This window comes from Lemur catta, chromosome 9 (genome assembly GCF_020740605.2).
Source record: "Lemur catta isolate mLemCat1 chromosome 9, mLemCat1.pri, whole genome shotgun sequence".
Taxonomy (NCBI): Eukaryota; Metazoa; Chordata; class Mammalia; order Primates; family Lemuridae; genus Lemur; species Lemur catta.
Genome location: NC_059136.1, coordinates 66,657,342 through 66,680,320, shown reverse-complemented (window position 1 = coordinate 66,680,320; position 22,979 = coordinate 66,657,342). Strand labels below are relative to the sequence as shown.

General features: G+C 40.0%; 2 protein-coding genes across 2 annotated transcripts in view; one reads left to right on the top strand and one right to left on the bottom strand.

Annotated features, from left to right (window-relative positions):
- Positions 1-2,186: 2,186 nt before the first annotated feature.
- Positions 2,187-21,402, bottom strand: LOC123644408 (translation initiation factor IF-2-like). Its single transcript, XM_045560472.1, has 3 exons — positions 21,376-21,402; positions 20,653-21,317; positions 2,187-2,305 (listed from the first exon to the last, which is right to left on the bottom strand). The coding sequence occupies exons 1-3, from the start codon at positions 21,400-21,402 to the stop codon at positions 2,188-2,190; spliced, it is 810 nt and encodes a 269-aa protein (XP_045416428.1). The 3' UTR covers position 2,187.
- Positions 21,213-22,979, top strand: part of RIPK2 (receptor interacting serine/threonine kinase 2) — a 37,269-nt gene continuing 35,502 nt past the window's right edge. The window contains exon 1 of the mRNA XM_045561472.1: positions 21,213-21,573. Within this exon, the coding sequence (XP_045417428.1) occupies positions 21,401-21,573 (173 nt within the window). The 5' untranslated portion in view covers positions 21,213-21,400. The remainder of the gene's footprint in view (positions 21,574-22,979) is intronic.

The window sequence follows — 22,979 nt, the reverse complement described above, 5'->3', positions numbered from 1 at the left end:
TAGTTGAGTTACTTAGAATCAGTCTAATCCTTTTGAGGCTTTTAAACTTCATTAGGGAAATCCACAATTTATTTTAGTCTAGGACTAATGTAGCCTCACTGCTAACTTCACTACTAAGGAACTCTTCTGAGGATTCTATTCAATGTCCCATATAATACGATTTAATAAAATCTTTCCACTCCGACTGGTGGGAACACAAACTCTTCCCAGCCTTTGGGAATTATTTGGCTTATTGCTTTTCAGTGGTTCTTTCCCCTGTCTGGGGTAGTTTCCTCTCTCATATGCACATATCAATACACAGACAAAGATACAAGAGACCCCTTTGTAGATCTGTGGATTCATATTCTTTCTCTCTCTCTTTCTCCTTTCCTCTTTCCCTCCTGCCTATCTCTCGCTCTCTCATTCTCTTACTCTCCCTCCCCCCACAAAAAAACATTTCTAGCCACCTTATCCTTCCTGAACTCCTATCTCTGTCCCCTCCACTAAGCTAGACCATCAGGCTATGTTTTAGTTTTCCCTCCATCCACTGAAGCCTGAAAACTGCCTCTAGATGGCAAGCCAAGCTAGGGCAATAATAAGGTTCCATTTGTAATTTGTTTTCCGCTTCTCAGGATTCCCAGTGCCTTTTATCTACTGCCTGAAAACCATTGTTTTGTTCAATTTTCTAGTTGTTTAAAGTATAAAGTAAATCCTGTTCTTGTTACCCCATCATGGCCAGGGCAGAAGTGTTCTCCTGAAATCCTAATTATTTAAGTATCAAGCTGCTTGCTAGACACCTCTTCTTGCAAATATAAGACATCTCTAATTGAAAATGTAATAGGCAAACTTAACATATATAACGTTCAACTCTAATCTCTCGTGCATGTCCCGAATCAACTATACCTGCCCCTCTTTCAATATTCCCCATGTCAGTTAATGGCAACTCAATCCTTGTGGTTATTTGGACAAAAATTTTGAAACTTCTCTTTCAAACTCATTATCTAAGCCATCGTCAAATCCTTTCAACTCTTGTCTTCAAAATTATATCCAGAATCTAATCTTACCACAACCATCCTATTTTACTGTAGTGCACCATCTCTCTTTCACTGTATTATTGCAATAGCACATGTATTAATCAAGTTTACTGCAATAAACCTGAATAAAAAAGTATTTCCCCAATCTCAGTGGCTTCCAATGCAATTGATTTCTTGCTCATAGGTCTACAAGTCTGCTGTGGCTATGGTATGCTTAGCCCAGCTTTGCTGGGTCACCTTGCCTAGGCCCTAGGCTGCTGGTCAGGTTGAAATCAGCTCCATGTCTCTCATTCTGGGGCTCAGGCTAAAGGAGCACTGGCTACTTTGGATATTCTTTTGGCAAAAGCACAAGAGGGTGGAAGAAACTCACTGTGTCTTGTAAAGCTTCACCTCTGGACTAGCACATAGTCACTTTTCATTCACATTCCATTGAATAAAGCAAGTCAAATGGCCAAATCCATTGTTGGTGGGGCGGGAAAATTGACTCCACCCAAGGGAGAGGAGAACAGTAGGGGAACAATAAGGTGCCACAGCCTCCCAGTTGGTCTTCCTATTCTTTCCTTTGTCCTTTCAGTCTGTTCTTAATATAGCATCCAGAATGATTCTTTGAAAATATACCAGTATCCTCCTTTGCTAAAAACCCATCAGTGACCACCCATTTCACTTAGAGGCCATACAGTGATCTGCAAAGCCTTAATCCTGCACCTGGTCATTTCTATGACTTCGCTTTCTCCCAGTGCTGCCTCACTCTCCTAGTCCCAGCAACACAGGCCGCCTGCTAAGCTGGAACAGGCCAGCAAATTCCCCTCTCAGGCCTTTGCACTTGCGATGCCCTCTGTCTGAAACATTATTCTCCCAGATTTCTCCCACCCTTTCCACATCTTTGCTCCAATACAACCTTCTTAGTGAGGTCTTCCAAGAGTGCCCTATTTATAATCTCAAACCCTTCTCTGCGTTATTTCTCTCCATTGCGGTCATTATATACTTTATTTATTTATGATCTGTCTCCTCCCACTAAATTTTGAATTCCAAGAGAGAAGGTAATTTTTGTATTATTCACTTCTGTGTCCCCTGGAATAGTGCCTTATACATAAGAGATACTCAATAAATATTTACTGAATGAATTAATAAGTTAATACAAACAAGGCTGCTCCATTATGATAAATAAATTCTCTCAACAGAGAGAGCCAGTCATCTCACCAGGACAAGTCTGCTTTTCTATCTGCATCTCTCCTTTGAATCCCAGACACACATCTAGATTGATGAAGCAGTTCAGGAATCCCAGAGGAACACTGGAAAAAAAAACCTTAAGGATTATTTTAATTAGTAAGAAATAATATCTTTGAGCCCACTGCAAATTTAAAATATGTGCAAATGGGAATTTTACAATCTAGGAACTTCTAAAAAGAGTACATATTAGGACTACATATATGTATGGGACACATATATTTGACATATGGAACATGTATGTCATATATGCCATATAGGTTTGTCCCATATGTATATATTTGGGATATATATTTAACACATGCATGGGACATATATGCAGGGCATGTATATGGGACACATATTATGTATATATATTTCTATATATGCAACAGGGTGGAGACTCATATTAAAATTGAAGAAAATTCTGTCCTATGGTCTCTGACAGAAGATAGACTTACTTAGAAAATAATCTGTGAGGACCAATAAAATAAGGTATGTGAACGTGCCTTGTGAAGTTTAAAGGAAATCAAGTTTAAAAAGAAATACACATGATGAGTGCGTTGCACACCCTCTGGGGAATGATCATGCTTGAAGGTGCAGACCCGGGGAGGTGGGGGGGGGGAGGGGATGGAGGTATGACTACATGATGAGTGCCAGGTGCACTGCCTGGAGAATGAGAATGGATGCGCTTGGGACTCTGACTCGGGGGGATGGGTGGGACATGGACAATGTATATGACCTGAACTTATGTACCCCCATGATGAGCTGAAATAAAAAAAAAAGAAAAAGAAAAAGAAATATACACTACAAGGGAATCACCTGATTCTTGTTGCAAACTCAGATTCCCTCCCACCCATAGAGATTCCTAGTGTGTAAGTGTGGGCTAGGGGTCCAGAAATCTGCTGTCAATAAGCACCACAGGCAGTTCTTAGGGTGTGATTGGAGAACCAGGCTTGGGAAAGCACTGCTCTAAGCTCAAGTCTCTCTAGGCGATGGCTGCTTCCCAGCTTCTTTTTAGGTGCTTTCTTAATAATGGCCACAAGGTGGCATGCGCAATATTTAACTCCAAAAATACATAACAGAATATGTTCATAGGAATTAAAGTTGTATTATCCAGTATATGTATATTTAGTTCACAATGGAGACAGCAGAGATTTTTCCCAAATAAAAGTTTGGGAAAATAAACACGGGAAAGAGGCAGCCCACACCACAAATACTATCACCACCCCAATCACTGACGTCATGTGAGATAACACATTTTGAGAAATCTTTTTCATTAGAGAAATCTTTTTCAAATTTTAGCATGTGAAAGCACAGTTTGTAGATTATTCTGGAATTTTCTTCAGGTCTTTGGTTGGTTGCCTGTTTGTTTGTTTTTCAAATATCTGTAGTCTACTGAGCTTTCCCTCTGAGAATGCCAGTGATAGGGACCTCTTAAGTCTCCAGGCATTTTATTTCAGGAGTTCACACAATGGGGCTAGGACCAGTGGATAGAGCCTGTAATCCCAGCACTTTGGGAGGCCAAAGTGGGAGGATCACTTGAGACCAGGTGTTCAAGACCAGCCTGGGCAACACAGTGAGATCCCCATCTCTACAAAAAATTTTAAAAATTAGCTAGGCATGGTAGCACGCGCCTGTAGTCCCAGCTACTCGGGAGGATCCCTTGAGCCCAGGAGTTCAATGTTACAGTGAGCTACGACCATTCTACTGCACTTCAGCCTGAGTGACAGTGAGAAAAAGAAACGTCCACATGATGTATCTTTATTATGCTTCTCCTCTCATATCAAAGACTCTGAGTTCAAGATTGTGAGGAAGTGATTGGTCAATCATCTGGGAACCACATCCTCCTAAGAGAGAGAAGGAAACAAGCCAAAAACAGGCAGAAGAGGCAGCCGCCTGGGAAGACCAAAACGAAGAGACCTTCCCAAGTTGCTCTCTTCTTCCTGGTTCTCCTGTGAGGTGAGGATGGCTTCTGTAAGCTCTGAAGAGCAAGCCACGTCTAAGGAGCGGTTATTTGTTGGTCATTATGCTGTGATTCTCTGCTGTTATCCCTGAGCCACCGGTAAATGCTTGTTAGTGGCTACAGTGTGGTCTCCACTGTACTGTGGCAAATTCAGGAAGGGTCGTATGCCCTAGTGAGCCCTGGGTGCTCAAGATGGAGATATGGCCATCTCCCCTGGTGCCAGGGTGGGGGTGGCATCTCCCCTGGTGCCAGGGTGGGGGTGGCAACAGTGATTAGTGAGATCCTCAAGAGTCAGAGGACAGAAGTCCTTGATGCAAGGTCCAGTTGTCCCTTATTCCTCAGATCCTCACTCTACTGCCAACTTTCAAAGTATTGGTGAATAAGTTTCCTTTTAAGGGGCATCAGAATTCTGGTTCTATACAAGATTTCTTACAGGTTGGAACAACGTCTCTGTATTCTCAGCGCCTTCTGTGTTTTCTACAGGATCGTATTTTTTTAACAATTCCCCTTTCAAAAAAAGCAGAGCATTTCCCTAATCATTCAAAACTATAACCAAGTTACTTGAAAAGTATTAATACTTGAAAGTACTCTTCAAGTTTTTGAAAATAAAGCCTGGATTTCATGAATCATGGCCTGAATTCTATTCTTTACTCACTGGCAGGGATGTGGCTGGAGAATAACAGGCATTCACATTGTGCTTCCTAATTGCAAAGCAGCACGTCTCAAGAACTAAGATTGATTGCTCATGAATAGAGAGGTCAAAATCTATGCCCAAAATTAAAGAAAATTAAAACCAGTGATGAAAACATGTTGTCCCAGGAAAGCAAAACCTCATAAAAGATGACAACCTACAATTTAATGGGCTCAGAATCACTCTAATCTTTTAATCTCCATATATCCCTCAATATTAAAAGCCATCATACGAAGGTGCATATATCAATCAGGTGAAATGATTCACAAAGGCACCCAGAGAATTTTGGACTCCTTCCAGCTTCCTTAAGTCTGTAACATTATCCAGAAAAGGAACGAGGCGCAGAAGTCTACATATAATTTTATGAACTTGATTGTTAAGACTAAACTGGTTATACATGTCTAGCTTCTCCAACGGGTCAGACATTCACATAAAGATGATGGAAATATAGTATTTGTTGATGCACATCTGTACAGGCTGTATAAATATAACAATTATTTATTGAGAACAATATAGAAATATTCATGATCCCCCACTAAAATGGTGCCAAACATTTAACAAGTTCTAGTCTCTCTTCTAAGTCACTGTCTTAGATTGTGGTTTAGACTATTATATATGGCTTCGATTCTTTGATGCCACCAAGATAGCCTTCAGTTCAGTACTTTAATATACTAAATTAGTGGTATTTACTTATGAAATTCTGGTCATTGATAATCCTCTGGAAGAAAAGCCACAGATTTTTGTATGTCCTCTAACAGAGTGCTTCTCAAATTTTATTGTGTACATGAATCACCTGGAAATCTTCTGAGTCAATAAGCATGGGTGAAGCTTGAGATCCTGCATTGCTAACACGTTCCCCAGGTGATGTCAGTGCTGCTAGCCCATGCACCACATTTTCAGTAGCACCAAATAGAAGATCTGCAGTGTCTCAGATACTATGGCCTAAGCAAAATTGCTCTCCCTGGTAGTTTCATGGGTACCTACTGAATACAGACACATGTAAACAAAATGGAAGCAATTAAAAATCTTCCTGCTGTAATATATATATTTCCACCAAATACCAAAAACAAATAAGACAATATTTTACTGTTTTAAAAATCTTTAATCTTTTATTGAAGTAGGAAAACACTGTACTGAAGAGTAGGTACCAGACTGAAGGGAGAGAGTTAGAATTACTGGAATAATAATTGGAATAATGAATTTGAATAAGAAATTAAAGACAAAACTCTAAGTTTCAAAAAGGTGAGGCAGCATAATAAGATAGGAGCAGGAGTAGAAAATAAGTAACAAAATGAAGGCAGAACAGGCAGAAGAGTTTTGGGGAAGAGTCTTTGGGAAGGGAAAAGAAATATTAATATTCTTAGTCCACATTTCAAACAGCTCCAAGTAAGCAAACCAGTGATGCTGGGAATCATTTGGCCTCTGTTTTCTTTTCTTCTGTTTCTACCTCTGCTCAGTTCCAACAAGCTAAAGAACATCTCTTCTGTCCTTGATATATGACTGCAACTGTTAACGCAAGCTAAGTTATAATTCATCCTCCCAGCTAGTGTTTGTAAAAACAAAAACACCCATTTTGCTGGTTATCAGCCCTCCCCACTGTGATGAAATCCTTTCTGGTGTATCATTTCAGTTCCTTACAGTCATTTCTTAATTTCAGAGAAATGTAGAGTTTACTTCTCAAAACAAATACTGTATGTGGTATTGTAAAGAAAAGGACAAGACTTACGCGGATCTTATTTTAATTAGCTATTATGAAGAAAGTCACTAAAACTAGCCTTTACCAAACAGCCTATGTCAAAAGTTGGGATATTTTGAAACCTAGTTAAAGAGCAATTTTTATTTGTTCTACACAAAATAACTTTTCACCTGACTTAAACAATTCAAGTGTAAGCTAACACCATAATTCCAATGTATAATTCTTTCAAAATCCAAATAAAGAAATGGTGTCTTTTCGACACCCTTCTGTCTCCAAGAGCAAGGAAAGAGATCACAGAATATGAGGTAGGGGAGACACGCATGCGATCTTCCTGGAGAGCTGTAAGGCCCCCCCTGTTTCAAGAGAAGAACCAGCTAACTAGTGAGATGGAGCAACAGGGATGTGAGGATACCAGAAAGAAGGACTCTCAGTCAGTGCCCATTGAAGGAGAGTGCTGGAATGTTCTCAGCAGCCCAGCTGAAAGCACCTTTCCTGGAAATACAGCCAATATGAATGAAACTTTAAAAGGACATTAGCATTTATTATTTTTTCCATTTTTGGTCCCTTACAAAGTGTTTGGTAAATAGTGTGAATAGTGGGTACTTGATAACTCAAGATTTTTCAAGGCCTAGAATCACAGTAAATGCAAGAAAATAAAAATGCTGGGATTTTTTTCTCCCTGAAATTAGAAAAAAAAAAAAATTAAGGAAAATAGTATTTACTAGTAGTTGTATTTAAGGATATACCTAGAGGATCTGTGCATTCGTTTACTTTATCTTTTCCACTTTATTGTACCATGTTTATATCTAGTAAATATATTTTCAATGGTGAAGTATACATACTATGTATGTTTTATGTTCATAGAAAAATATATTGATACATAAAGTATTAACAATGGTTATTTTGTGGGGAGTGAAAAGGGTGATACTCTAGGAGATTTGAGGAAGGCTTTCACTTATGATGTTAGCCACATCTGTTGAACTTTTATGCATAAATATGACTTTTTATTATAAGGGAACCCCCATTGTGCTTCCTCATGATTACCTAAAGGGACTATATTAATATTTTCTGCATCTCTCCCTGCCTTTACAGGTTCTTCCCAGAAATCATCTGATAAACGAATTAGGACAAGGAATGGAGCTAGCTCATGGGCACTTTCTCAATCTTTTCATAGGATGTCTGTCAGCTGGAGGCATGCATTTCCTTATGGTGTTTAGTGTCTGCAACACCCTCTTAAATTCCCCATTCCCTGACCACCGCAAACACAAGTGAGTAAAACCACACAAAAGAGCAAAGACTTTGTCTCTCTCATCCATTGTTGTATCTCCAGCATCTCGAACAATGCCTAGCACACACTGAGTGTTCAATAAATAAATATCTTTTGAATAAATTAATCCTCTCTGCCTTCCTCTCTGTGGTGAGAGGCCTGCCACCTCCATAAAGGCTGGCAGTTGTCCAGCTGTGCCCATGACTAAGCCAGTTGATCTAACTCAGAGATGAAGTCTGACAGTCCACTGTGGCTGCTCTCCCAGGCCATGTGCTCCAATGCAGCGCAATCAGCACTAGAGCTGACGTTTGATCTCTACCTGCTGGCTACTGCATTTATCCCTCCCTTGGCTCCAAGTTCAAGAGGAGAAGAAAGGTATTATTTATTGGGTACCCTAACGCCCCTAATACTTTTATCATTAAAACCTTTCATTTTAAAGTGGATTTATTTTATTAGAGAGCTATATTAAGCAGTATGGAGACACCTCAAAGAACTGAAAGCAGACCTGCCATTTGATCCAGCAATTCCACTACTGGGTATTTACCCAAAGGAAAAAAAAAGACCTCTCATAAAAAAAAGACACTTGCACTCAAATGTTTATAGTAGCACAATTCACAATTGCAAAGATGTGGAAACAATCCAAGTGCCCATCAATACATGAGTGAATTAATAAAATGTGGTATATGTATGCCATAGAGTATTACTCAGCCATAAAAAAATGGTGAACTCCCTATTGTATTATCCTGGAAGGAACTGGAGACCATCCTTTTAAGTATTGCAAGAATGGAAAAATAAAAACCACATGAACTCATTACTAAATTGGAACTAATAGATGAACACTCATGTGCACATATGGTAGTAAAATTCAATGGAAATCAAGCAGGTGAGAGGAGGGAAGAGGGGATGGGTAAATTCACACCTAATGAGTACAATGCACACTATCTGGGTGATGGACACACTTGTAACTTTGACTCAACCTGTACAAAAGCAATTCATGTAACCAAACCATTTGTAACCCTGTAATATCCTGAAACTTTTAAGCCATGTTAACTAAATCATGTGCTTCTATAGTACTCTCCAATACACATGAGTAAAGAGCATCTGTCCAATAAGCAAATCTATTCATTACTCAACACACCATGGAAAAGGAGGAAAGTGAGGCATGAGAGCCCTGTGGCCTTCTCACTTACCTCTTGCTATGGTCTGAAAGTTTGTGTCCCCCCCAAAATTTATATGTTGAAACCTACCCCTCAACGTGATGGTATTAGGAGGTGGATCCTTTGAGAGGTAATTCGGTCATGAGGGCAGAGTCCTCATGAATGAGATTAATGCCCTTATAAAAGAGGTCCCAGAGAGCTGCCTTGCCCTTTCCACCATGTGAGGACACAGCAAGAAGACAGCCGTCTATGAACCAAAAGGCAGTCCCTCACCAGACAGTGAGTCTGCTAGTGCCTTGATCTTGACCTTCCCAGCCTCCACAATTGTATGAAATAACTTTCTGTTGTTTATAAGCTAGTCTATCTATGGTATGTTGTTATAGCAGCCTGAAGAGGATATTCCCAAAGACCATCCAAACAGAGGCTTAGACTTTTTATTTTTTATTTATTTATTTTTTTTATTTTGAGACATGGTCTTGCTCTGTCACCCAGCTAGAGTGCAGTAGCACCATCATAGCTCACAGCAACCTTAAATTGCTGGGCTCAAGTGATCTTCCTGCCTTAGCCTCCCAAGTAGCTGGGACTACAGGTGTGCACCACCACACCTGGCTAGTTTTTTAAGTTATTGGAGATGGGTCTCACCATTGCCTAGGCTGGTCTCAAACTCCTGGCCTCAAGTAATCCTACTGCCTTGGCCTCCCAGAGTGCTAGGATTACAGGTGCAAGACACCTTGCCCAGTCTGGGCTCTGACTCTTAAATCCTTTCCTCTCAGAGTATCTGTGATCCAATAAAACATCCCTGCCCCTATAAGGCAGGTGTGAGAGGGTACTGTGTTGGGCGTAAAGACACAGTGAGCTCCCCCTAAAAGGCAAATATACTTCTGCTTTGTCTTGGTTCTAACAATGCCAATGGCCATCTAGCATATCTCAGAGGCTCAGATACCTTCACATGCATCCTAGTGAGGCCACTTCCCCAGTCCTTGCTGCAATTCCCATGTATTTCCCCACTGGAGACCAATAAAATGCACGGTTCAGCCCCTCTCAGCTTTTCACAAACACTTCTTACATAGGGTTGTAGAATCCTGGGGTCAGCTGCTGGAATCTCATGCCTAGAGGTTAATAACCAGCTCCATGGTGTGCCTTGCAAAACTATACCCATTAAGTGACCACACAGGACATGCATATTCATTTAGGCCCCCACTGGCCTCAGGGATTGTTCATTGACTTAAAAAGAGAGAGAGGCCACATTTTGTGAGGGAATTATTAGCACTATTTTCTTTTCTACTTAGAGCTTGAAGGCAGCAGGGCCATGTACCACAAACAAAATTCAAAGCAAAATAAACAAATAAAAGATGACTACTGTTAAGATGAGGAAATGGATGTTTTGAGATGGGGCAGCAGTGCTGAATACACCTCTTTCCTTTCCCTGATGCTTCAAAACATTGCTATCTGCTTGCCAGACTCTTTTAGAGTAGTTAGACTCACACTCTTCCCAAATCTTAAAGCCTAGAGATACATTTTCCAGCAATAAGGTAACTAGCAACAAAATTACCCTACAGTCAAGCAAGTTGGAGGTAGTATGGAATTCATTTTAAATGGGGTATTAGCTGAATACTAAAATCAATAGTTTAAAAGCCCAGAATAATTTTATCAATTGGATTTACCTGTAATTTAAGAAAGTCATTAGCTTCCTAAGTTCTTAAATTTTCAGGGCTTATAAAAGCTATACAACCTGGCTATATATTTCAATCACCAGATAGCGTCAGAACATGTTTTAAGAGATTAATAAAATGCCTGAGTCACCCACTGGAACAGAGGGAGGAAAAAAACAAAAGTCAAAAACAAGCAATAACAGAACCAGTGCCCTGGTCACCTACTAAGCTCTTAGACAGCAGGCCTCCTGCCAGATTCCTGCAGGATTTCTTCCTTAACCTGATTCTCTTTATGTGTAATAATCTGGACAGTACCCTACTGTCAAGGTTTGAGTGAGTCACCGGTTTGTTCTGTATCTGTCAAACCACCCAGTGCCTTCCACAGATTCCTCTCTTGAAGTTCAGAGTGGAACGAGTCACGAAGCCATATTACCGCAGAGACGAGACTACGCCAACATAGACCAACTTCCTGAGAAGATGAAAGTCCCCATGAAAGTATTTTAATGTGCTGGTAACTTATTGTAAAAGGAGACTTTTTCTTTTGTTGTTTATTTATTTGTTTTGAGGGGGACCTAAGTATAAAATTTCCTTAGATATATTTCCAATTCAGGCAGTGATGTAGAGTAGCTAAGAGACTAGATTTTGCCAGACAGAAAAGGAATCTGGCAGGTTCTGCCACTTACTAACCCATGTGACATTAGGAAAGTAACATCAGCTGAGCACTAACTACTAAGGCGCTATTAAAGTTGCTTTACTTGGATTAACTCATTCACTCCTCAAATAGACCCTGTGAGATGGAAACCTACAAATGAGGTTACTGATATAGAGGCAGTAAGTAATGTGCTCAAGATCTCAGAGCTGGTAAAATAAAGAATTGGGATTAAATTCATTTAGCCCTGTTACTAGACCCTGCATTCTTAACCACTTCATAGGTGGCTTTTAAAATTTTTTAATATGATCCACTGTAAGGAACAATTTTTACTACAACCCATAGTAAGAAATATGTTCTGTAACACAAGCCATTACATACACATATGTATGTGTATTATATATTACACAAATTATATGGTATGTTACATTATATATTTTATATATATTTAATTGAAACCAAAATTTGATGAAACTATGCCTCCTCTTACTTCATACAATGCACTGGTATTTTCTATTCTATTCTATTGTTTAAAAACTGCTGATCACTCCCTACAAAATTGATGTCAAAATCCACTGAGAGTCATGAGCTGAAGTTTGAAAAACAAGGGACTACATTTTTTTTCACTACCTTAGAAGTTTTGCGAGGATTAAATAAGATAATATATGCAGAGCATTTAACACAACTCCTGGCACATACTGTGTACTCAATACATAGTAGCTATTATGATTGATCTTTTTGAAAACCAGATGTAATTATGGAAGGCAGGGACATTGAGGGGAAAATCCTGAATGGCTACAGATGAATCTAGTGACAGTTAGGATCTGTCCTTGGCAGTGGGATGGGAATTTCCTCAGTATCTTTAACTTGTACTGCAGTGGAAATCTCCATTTAGAAAGACAGCTGACTCATGGTCACTAGGTCTCCTCTCCCTGGGTGAAAATCAAGGTATCAGCAGGGCTGGGTTCCTTTCTAGGAGTTCTAGAGGAGAATCCATTTCCTTATCTTTCCCAACTTCTCGCTAGGAGCCACCTGTATTCCTTGGTTCATGGCCTTTTCGTCCATCTTCAAAGCCAGCAACAGTAGGTTGAATCCTTCTCACAATGAATCACTCTGACTCTGACACTGACTCTTCTGCCACATCTCCTTCTCTGACTCTTCTGCCTCTCTCTTCCATCTCTGAAGGACCTTTATGATTACATTGGGTCCACCTGAATAATCCAGGATAATCTTCCCATTTTAAGATCCTTGACTTAATCATATCTTCAAAGTTTCTTTTACCATGTAAGGTCATATCAGAGGTTCTGGGTATGAGAATATAGACTTTTGATGGGGTTGAGGGGTGATACGGGCAACTATTCTACCTAACACAGGGGACAAACCACACAAAACAGCAACTAAGATGTAATAACAACAATTAACACATATCACTTACCGAACATTTGCTATGTTGCAAGCATTGTGTTTTATTTGCCTTGACTCATTTTCTTATGGAGAAACCAGGGCTCCAAAAGATAATGCAAATTGCCCCAAGTCACACAGATAGAAAGTGGCAAACCCAGGTCTGCCTGGTTTTAAAGATCATGCTCTCTAACACTTCATTATGTATAACCAAGTACTAAATGTATGCACAATTGGTGGTTTGCAACTTTTCTCAATTAGGGATTCCTTTTACGATTTTCCCCCAGGGACCCTATTTTGAAAAATTTTGTAAATTAAAAAAAATTATTAACAAAAGACAAATTTCTAATTGCAGTGTCTGATAGTTTTGAGCTAGCCTCTTTATTTCTTTTTGGATTTATATAGTTCCAGCCCCCCCAAAAAAATGTAACTTAATATTTTATTTAACATATTTTGGCATAATCTTGGAATACTGGAAAGAGGAATTCAAATAACCACCTTTGTAGATGCCTGACAGGGTTGAGCTGGATTTTAAGAGTTCAGAGAAGAAGATTGATGGTGATGGAGCAGTCAGAAGAAACGGGCTCTAACCTCAGTCTTGAAGAAGCAGAAATTTCAGATAGCTCAGAGAATGAGGAAGTAGAAACAAGTATATGTAGAGAAAGACATAGGAAGCTTGTTAGGGAGAACTGGAAAAGAAGGTTAATTAAAGGAGACTAATTAAAGCATTAAGGCTTTGAAAAACAGATTAATAAGGTTAAATTTAATCAGGCAGGAAAACACAGAATCTGGAAAGTTCCTGGGCAGGAGTGCTTGAGCTTGGAGAGGTTAATCAGCACTAGAACACAGAGCAAGGAGAAAGGAATTGGGGAGAAACTGGCAATCACAGTCACCTTCTGGGAGGGAGACAGGAAAGGGGCGGAGACTAGCTTTTCACTATATGTCCTTTGATTCCTCTAGATTTTATACAATTCACATGTGTTAGACAGTAATATAGAGATAGACATATATAAATAAGACTCAAAGTGCCATATAGTAAAACCCAGCATCTGCTCTTGGCATGCTCAGGAAAAGACACTCCCCCATTCTGTCCCTCTCTCCATTATAAAGCTACTTCAGCTATTTTCTCATTGGCTTAAGAAATTACTTCTTCAGCCACTGTCTACCTTCTTCATCCTAAGCATCAACTCCATGTTGGTCTGGTGCCTAGACATTTTATATTGCTTTTATGTTTGCCCAACTTGGATGAGAACCTGCTTCAGAACTGACTCATAAATCTCACAGGTTGCTGTCATTTACCCCCAGGATCCATGATCAGTAATAGAGTCACAAGGCCTACCTACCTCGACCCAGCCCACGCTCCTGGCTCAGACAATGCCTGCCAACCAGTCTCATCCCCACACCCTAGGCTCCCACGTCATCACCAGTGCACTGGTATCAATATTTATCTTTTCAAATTAGTATGCAATTCAAAGGAATTTTTATCTCCTGGATCAACAGGTACCCTATCATCATTCTAGTTTTGTTTTGTTTCTTAAGAGCTAACTAATGAAATGACTCAACTATTGTTCTTGTGGGAAGATGTTGAACCTCTGCACTTTCTGAATAATCTGTGTTTCACTATTGTTTCACTATATTTATAACATTGGAAAGCTCAACAGTCAAAGCCAGCACCCCATAATGCTGAGGCAGCTAACCTGTTGCATTAGTGCTATGACTGGTAACTGAGGCCAATGAAGGGCTTTGGAATTCTTTAAATGTTTTGAGGCTTGTGAAAGAGTTGCCTTACAAAACAATTCTTTAATCATGCTGAGATTTAACTGCATTCAAAGCCAGAGTGTTACACTTGTGCTAAGAGATTAGATGTTATACATGAGATTATATAAACAAGTACAAGTTATAGCAGGCATAGGAGAGAAGGCAAATCAAAACCAACTGGCACAGCTGAAAGCCAGTTTGGTTACCCCTTGCACATTTTGCCAATCTCCATGTGTAAGATCACATGGTACATTGTATGAATGAAAGTTTTACATTCAATTAACAGATCTGCCTGTCAAGCGTTAGTCAGTAGAGAAATATTTATTGAGCTCCCCGCAGATGAGTAATTTTAGAAATTATGTTGATAGAAAAACATCCAAGAGTGGAATAATTGCTAAACTCTAAAAACTGTTCTCTCTCCTCTTGGGACTCCTGGAAAGCAGCATACTCTGTTGTTTTCTATATGTGGCCAGCACAATGTTCACCCTCAAAACAACACTCAACTAAAGAAAACCTTAGAGCAGAACCAAGGCCCAAGACTGAAATTAATGTGTCACAGTTCACGAAGCACTTCCACATGCATTATCTCATTCATTCCTGCTGTAACTCTTATAAATGAGAAAAGTGAGTTTCAACAAGGGTAGGCAATGTGGGCACTAAAATGGGACTGTGTTTGAAACTAAACACGGTCCTGTTAATGTGTTTGTATATGTGTGATTAAGACCAAGCACACATTATGCAGACTTTTAGAGCTTTTGTCCACCTACCCACAAATTATAGACAAGAAAGTATGAACTCACATTACAGTATTCAACTCTTAAAACATTTTATTGCCGCAGAGTATAGTAGGATACAGACTGGATTAACCACGACTATGGCCCACTTGCAGCGTGCAGGCCGACTAGTAGTTCTGAAAGACGTGGTTCTCGTTCTTGGTCTTTATAGCCCTCTCTAAAATGTACCACCCAGACTCTGGAACAACTTTCTTCAGGTGATAGCATAAATGGTCCTCCTTCTTTAAATTGTACCTTCAGATCATCTCTTTCCATAAGTTTTCCTTTTAGCATGAATATTACTGAATTTCTTTATAATGTTTCTATTAAATAATTGTGTGCATATATATACATTTATGTACATTCTGTTATAAGCTGCTTAATGACTGACATATCTCCGACATTAATTCAGATGTGTGCAACATTTAAGTACTCACTAAAAAGAAATACATATACATCTATATAAAATGCCTTTATGCTAATGACTTTAGAATAAAGCAAATCACAAAGCAAATATAAACAAAGCTGCAAATTTATGATATTTGGGTCTGACATATGTCTAGGTCTGGGCTCTGAAATACCACCAACATCATAGACAAATCCCTAGAGAAATCAGAGGAGCCAGCTCTCTGCCTGTGATACAGACAGAGAGGGCTCCTGGCGAGTAACAGCTATTCTATGAACTTGTCAGTGTCCTCTAGCCAAAGATCACCAGGAACACATCTGCAGTTCTACAAAGCTGGGCTTATTAATACATTGCAAGGAGGAGAAATGAATACCATGGGGAACCATGGGGCATCCCAGTAAGAAGGTGTTAGAAACAACCTATTATAGGATTTGGGCCTGTGATAGGTGATTTGGGAGAGCATTCAAAGAAATGGGGATCTTCCCTGAACTGGATGTTTTCTAGGAGCACAGGTAATTCTCTGATTGGGTATCCTAATAATTCTTATCTAAACATTGGAAGGAATAGAGTAGGGCTAATGCTATAATTGGAAAAGCAGCAGCAGTTACTCATTGTTAGCAAGGAAAGGGATTTTGCTCATTTTCATTGTCTGAACAATGTTTTTGGTTTTGTCTGTTCAGACATATCATGAAGTGATCTAATTTTTGTCTTGCTCCATTACAGTCACAAAGAGGTCTTGTGTTCTATGAAAGTGTTTGTATTCAACCGGAGAACTCCACAGCTCCACTGGGAATGCCAGGCCAGCTCTTGCTAGCAGGGATTGCTTTTCTATTTCTCAAACTAGATAGGAAAGTTTTGCTCAAAGGACAGAGCTGGCCAGAAAATAACCACCATTCTTGTTATTATTTACATATATTGACAGGTTTTTGTTTACAAATTCTTTTTATATTCATTGTGTAACTTGAGCCTCTCAGAACAATCCTAGAAGGTAAGTAGGCCATAGTGCCTCCACATTGCACAACTCCGGGACCCCACTCATAACATACTCCATGAGAATGACACCTACTCAATGTGAATAATGCCCCCTGGGGTCGTACAACAACGCTACCCTGGCAGGGCAGACATTTCTATCCCCATGACATATCCCCATGTCCCTATGACAACTATGAAAACTGAATCAAAGAAGATTCCTGAGTTTCTTATTTCCCAATAAACCTTAGAGTTCTCGTATGGCAACCTGTTGAGCAGCTGATGTTCGAGCTTTAATGCAGTCATAGTTTCCCCATCCAGACAATTGCACCAGCATGCCCTGTTACGACCTAGATTACATAGGCTACCACAATAAACGCTCTGTCTTCTTCCACAACTAGGTCTGTGCTTGCCCAAAACAGGATGCTAAAAAGGTTACTGAACTTATAACCTCTTTCACAGTTACTTCTAAAAGAAAAAAAAAAGTGTGCATATATATTTATATTGTTTAAAAAATTAACATATCTTAGTATATTTTGTTTACAACCTGGAAGTGACAGACGGAAAAAATGATTTCAAAATCTAAAAACTTTTTTAAAAGCAAAATATCCTGCTAAATTCAGAGGCTGAAATTTTTAAATGCAGATTGACCTACTAGTTACATATCCTTCCACATTCTAGGAAACTTGCCATGTAAAATATCAAAGAAAAATGGAATTTCCCATGAAATATCTATGAATAAATCTTTGTCCAGCACTGTCTTTTTATAACTGGGAAATTCCCTTTTGTCACTAAATTTCTCTACTCGGACATTATAGAAAGTGAAACTGAAAATGAACTACCCCACTGATAAATCAAGCAGTTCCCAGAAAGAATACAAACTTTGATTCAAACAGATTTGTTCAGAAATCCTGTCTCTGTAATTTACAAAGTGTGACTTCTGCCAACTTACCTAATCTCTATAGACCTCATTTCATTAAATTGCCACACATGTTCCTCTCCCCTTTTATTGGAAAGTACCCTAGACTTCCCTATTAGGACCCGGACTTCCTTATTAGAACACTTATCACACTGTAATTATATTAATATGTTCTGGTGTCTCTCTTCTTTAGAATGCTCAAAGCATTTTGAAGGCAGGGACCACATGTATTTTCTTACCATTGTATTTCCAGCACCTATCAAAATAGCACACACACAAAAAATCTATTTATTTGTTGTCTTAGGGGAGATAGACTGGAAATCTGGGATATTGGGAAGGCCCACTTTTCATTTGCATAACTTTTTATTATGTTTTAATGTCTTGGTATGTCTATTTGGTCCACATGTTTCTTTTTAATTAAAAATCATAACAGAGAGTCACGGAAAATGAAGGAACAGGAAAACACAGTCCAAATAAAAGAACAAGGTAAGTCTATAGAAACCAACCTAAGTGATTTGGAGATATGTGATTTACCCCACAGGGAATTCAATATCATGATCATACAGATGCTCACTGAGGTCAGGAAAATAATGCAAGAACAAACTGAGAGCTTCAACAAAGTGATAGAAAGTATTTAAAAAATACCAAACAGAAATCATAGATCTGGAGAATACTATAACTGAACTGAAAAATTCACTAGAGGGGTTCAACAGCAGACTAAATCAAGCAGAAGAAAGGACCAATGAATTCAAAGACAGGTCACCAGAAATCATTTGATCTGAGGAGAAAAAAGAAAAAAATAATAAAAAAGGGTAAAGACAGCTTAAGAGACTTATGGGACACCACTAAGTAGAAGAACTTATGTATTATCAGTGTGCAAAAAGAATGAAAGGGAAAGAAAACATATTCAAAGAAATAATGGCAGAACATTTCCCAAGCCTGGGGAAAGAAATAGCAAGATCCAGGGAGCCCAAAGGACACTAAAGAAGAGGAATCCAAAGAGACCCACACCAAGAAATATCATAATCAAATTGTCAAAAGTTAAAGACAAAGAGAGTATGTTGAAAGTAGCAAGGGAAAAATGAATCATCACATATAAAGGAACTGCCACACAACTATCAGTGGCTTTCTCAGCAAAAACTTTATATGCCAGAAGGGCATGGAATGAGAATTCACAAAAAGACCTGCCAAACAAGCATACTATATCCAGAAATTCTGTCTTTTAAAAATGAAGGGGTGTTAAAGGCTTTCCTAGACAAAAGATGAGAGAGTTTATCACCACTAGACCTGCTTTACAAGAAATACTAAAGGGAGTTCTTTAAGCTGAAGGAAGAGGAGGCTAATCAGTAACACGAAAACATATGAAGATATAAAACTCAGTGGTAAAAATTAAGTACATTGTCAAATCCAAAACATTCTAATATTGTAATGGTTGTGGCTAAATCAGTTATATCTCTAGTTTAAAGATTAAAAGTCAAAAGTATTAAAAACTAAGCTAAAATAAATTGTTAAGGAATATAAATTATTAGAAAATGTTAAATGAGACATCAAAAACATAAAATATGGGAGGAAAAGGAATAAAAGCATAAAGTTTGTGTATGCAATCAAAATTAAATGGTTATCAACTTAAAATAGCTCATTATAAGTATAAAATGTTTTATGTAAGCATCGGGGCATCATAAAGCAAAAGTCTATAATAGACACAAAAAATAAAAAGAAAAGATGTAAAGCAAATCATAATAGAAAGCCATCAAAGCACTCAAAAAGAAAGCAAGAGAGGAAGAAAGAAACAAGGGATCTTCAAAATGTCCAGAAAACAATCAACAAAATAGCACTAGTAAGTCCTCATCTAGCAATAATGACTTTGAATGTAAATGGATTAAATTCTCCAATCAAGAGGCATAGAGTAGTGAAATAGATCTAAAAGACTCAACTACATGCTGTCTACAAGAACCTCGTGTCACCTTAAAGGGTACTTTTAGACTGAAAGTAAAGGAATGGAAAAAGATATTCCATGCAAATTAAAACCAAACGAGAGTAGAAGTAACCATACTTACTGCTCCAGTGAAAACGGGTTGCTCTCTAATTCTGATACATCTCTCTTATCCTGTGGTTTCCCTTCCCTTCCCTTTCCCTAGTCCTGTTTTCTGGATCCCATGTTTTTCTCTTTCTTAACTTACTCCCATATTTTCTTGGAACACATTCTCTAGTAGCTTTCTTTAAAAAAAAAAAAGATGAACGGAAAGTATTTGCATCCTTGTGTATGTGAAAATATATGCAGATGTTTTTATTCTGCCCTTATACTTGATGGATAGTTTGATTGACTAAAGAATTCTAGTAAGTTATTGTCCTTCAGAACTTCGAAGAAATTTTTTACTGTGTTTTGACAGAGTGTAGCTTAAGAAATCTAATGCCATTCTAATTCCCATTTCTTTATTCTCATTTCTTCCCTCTGAAAACTTTGAGAATCTTCTCTTTATTCTTCATGTTCTGACCTTTTTAATGATATGCTTAATGTAAGTCTTTTTACTTGGTGGGCCCTTTAAATAAGAAGACCCCTGTCCTTCAGTCCTGGCAAAATCTTCTGAATTATTATTTTGATCATTTCCTCCCTATTTATTTTTTTGTTCTCTTTTTCTGGAACTGATAGTTTTTCTGATTAAGTGGATGAATGTATGGATGGAAAAATTTTCTCACTTTGTAGTAAAAAGCTTATTAAGCAATAAAGCACAGAGTATCAGACCATATCTTTAGTGTTAAACATTTTATTACAAACGACCAAAATATTTAAACACACTATTTGATTACAACTTCCCACTACTGTAAAACCTAACATTGCTACTTATGCTAGGTGATGCAAAAATAGAAGCAGTTCTCTGTAGGCTGAAATCCTCTATTCAAGTCAGGCATTTCTTATTACTGCTGCCCTAAAATTCATTCAATACCTAATATGGACTTGGTGGTGTATACATTAATAATATTTGCACTCACCCTACAAAATAGTCATCTAAGTAGAAAGGTGTATTTAAGGTAGAAAGATGGAAAGATGTTTGCAGTCTTTTTAGTTTGGCATTAAACATTGATTGCATTCCTCTCAGATCTAGAAAAAAGAAATCTTTGCAGTCTTACCTGGAGTCAGATGGATGGACTCTCTCAAGATTATTTTTCCGTTTCTCTACAAACATACCTACGGAAATAAAGAAGAGGGAGAGAAGCAGACCCCATGTAAGGAGAGTGAACACTTGAACTCGTTCCAGTATGACAGGCTTATCCTCCACCCCTCGCTCCGGGTGGAGCGGATCCCCTTCCCAAGGCCCCCCGCCCCCGCTCCGCCATGGGGGGCTCGGCCCAGAGGGGAATCCTCCCGGGCTGACCAATCCGGCACCTGCCAGCAGGCAGGCGAGAGGGGCTTTCCCAAAAGGAAAACTTTTCCAAACTTGGGGGCTGGGGGAAGAGAAGACAAAAGAAGCGCGCCCCTGGCTCCCTGTCGCACGACCTGCCCACCGCGGCCCTCGGCGTGGGCGGCGCGACGCGGGAGGACCCGGCCTCAGGCCGCGGCGAGAGCCCGCCCGCCGCGCGTCCGCCGCTGACGTCGCCCGTGAAGCCTGGCGGGGAGGAGCGCGGGCGGCCGGCCCGGCGGGCGGCGGGGCGCGTCTGGGAGGGCCACGGCCGCGGGAGGAAGCTCCGCCCCGGCGCGGCGCCGCAGCCTTGACCCAGCCTCTCCGAGAGTCCGCTCCGGCCCCGGAAAAGCAGCAGCTGGCGTGGGCCGCCCGGGGAATGGGCGGCCTCGCGGCCTGAAGCCCCGGGGCGGGAAGGGCTTTGCCGGCCGGGCTCGCGCAGGGCTGGACGTGCCTGAGCGCCCGCGCCGCCCGCGACCATGAGCGAGGAGGCCATCTGCAGCGCGCTGCCCGCCGTCCCCTCCCGCAAGCTCGCCGACTTGCGCTACCTGAGCCGCGGCGCCTCGGGCACCGTGTCGTCCGCCCGCCACGCAGACTGGCGCGTCCAGGTGGCCGTGAAGCACCTGCACATCCACACCCCGCTGCTCGACAGGTAGGGCGCCCCCGGGGTTCCCGGGCAGAGCCGCGAACTGGGCTGCACCCCCACCCCGGGCTAGCGGCTCTAGAACCCAGAGCCCAGCACCACTCGGGGCAGGCCCCACCCATCCCTCTTCACCGGGCGGACCAAGCTCGGGGCTGGCGCGGAGGGGAGACCGGCTTCTCTGGAGATGCAAGATCGCATTCCTCCACTCACCGCTTCTGGCCGCGGCCCTTCCTCTCCCTGCTTACTCGACTCTCCCAGGCGTCCCCTCTCCGTGCCCCAAAAAGCAGCACTCACAGCCCAACTCTAAACGCCCCGTTTATTGATGTTGATGTGTGTTTCTATAGTGGGTGGCACAGTGGTTGCTTTGATGTTTCCTGTTTTTTTCGAAATTGAGCGGTAGGGTTGCACTGTCTAATAGGTAGCTCTTAGACACGGTGAGTGTTGAGCTCTTGATATGTGGCTATCTGAATTGAAATGTGTTGTTGGTGTAAAATACAAACCAGATCTTGAACACTCAGTGCTTAAAAAAAAATAAAATAGAACTTGCAATGTTTTGTTAATATTTTTATATTGATTGTATACTGAAATGATACTTTTTATATATTGGGTTAAATATAAGAAATTGTTAAAATTAATTTCACGTGTTTTTTTTTTCCTTCTTTTTTTAATGTGGCCACTAGAAGATTTAGAATTGTACATGTGTGGTTTGCATTACATCTTTCTTGGACAGCACTGCTCTAGAGTCTGGGATATTTTGGTTTGAGCTTTTTATTGTTTTTGTTTATTTTGTGGTTTATTATGCATAGTCATGAAAGTTTAAATATCAAACTGAACATTAGCAGTTCCGTTTCTCCCACTCTCACAGGGAAGACTGTCTCTAGGGGAAATGTGTGTTATTTTTGTTACAATAAATTGAATCAAAAGACTGTTAGATAGCCAAAAATTGGGTATGTCTCTCACATCCTGGTTTGTCCAGGTTTTCAGGAAAGATTACCGTAAGTTACTGTTTCCAGAAAAACATTACAACCATATACTATAGACCTGTGACTGTGTATATTTGTCAGTGGATCTAGTCACTAGTTTTGTGTATTTTCCTTCCTATAAAGATTGAACTAGGGCCTGCATTCAGTTCTTAGGCAGTTACCGTCCGTGATTGCAACATTCCCTTCTCTCCCTGTATCAAATGTAAAAATACACCATCATAGATGCTTGATTGGCCAAAGGCTGTTAGTATCCAAGGTCAGATAAATTCCTCAGCTTCAGCCCTGCCAAAGTTACTGGACTTTCATCTACCTGTGGCTTTTCTTTGTTGCCTCTCACTATCAGCCTTGGGTGGGCTAGATGACACAATAGATTTGGGACACCTCTAGATGTTTTTTTCTACTCTTTGTACACAATTTCAGGTTCAGTGGTAT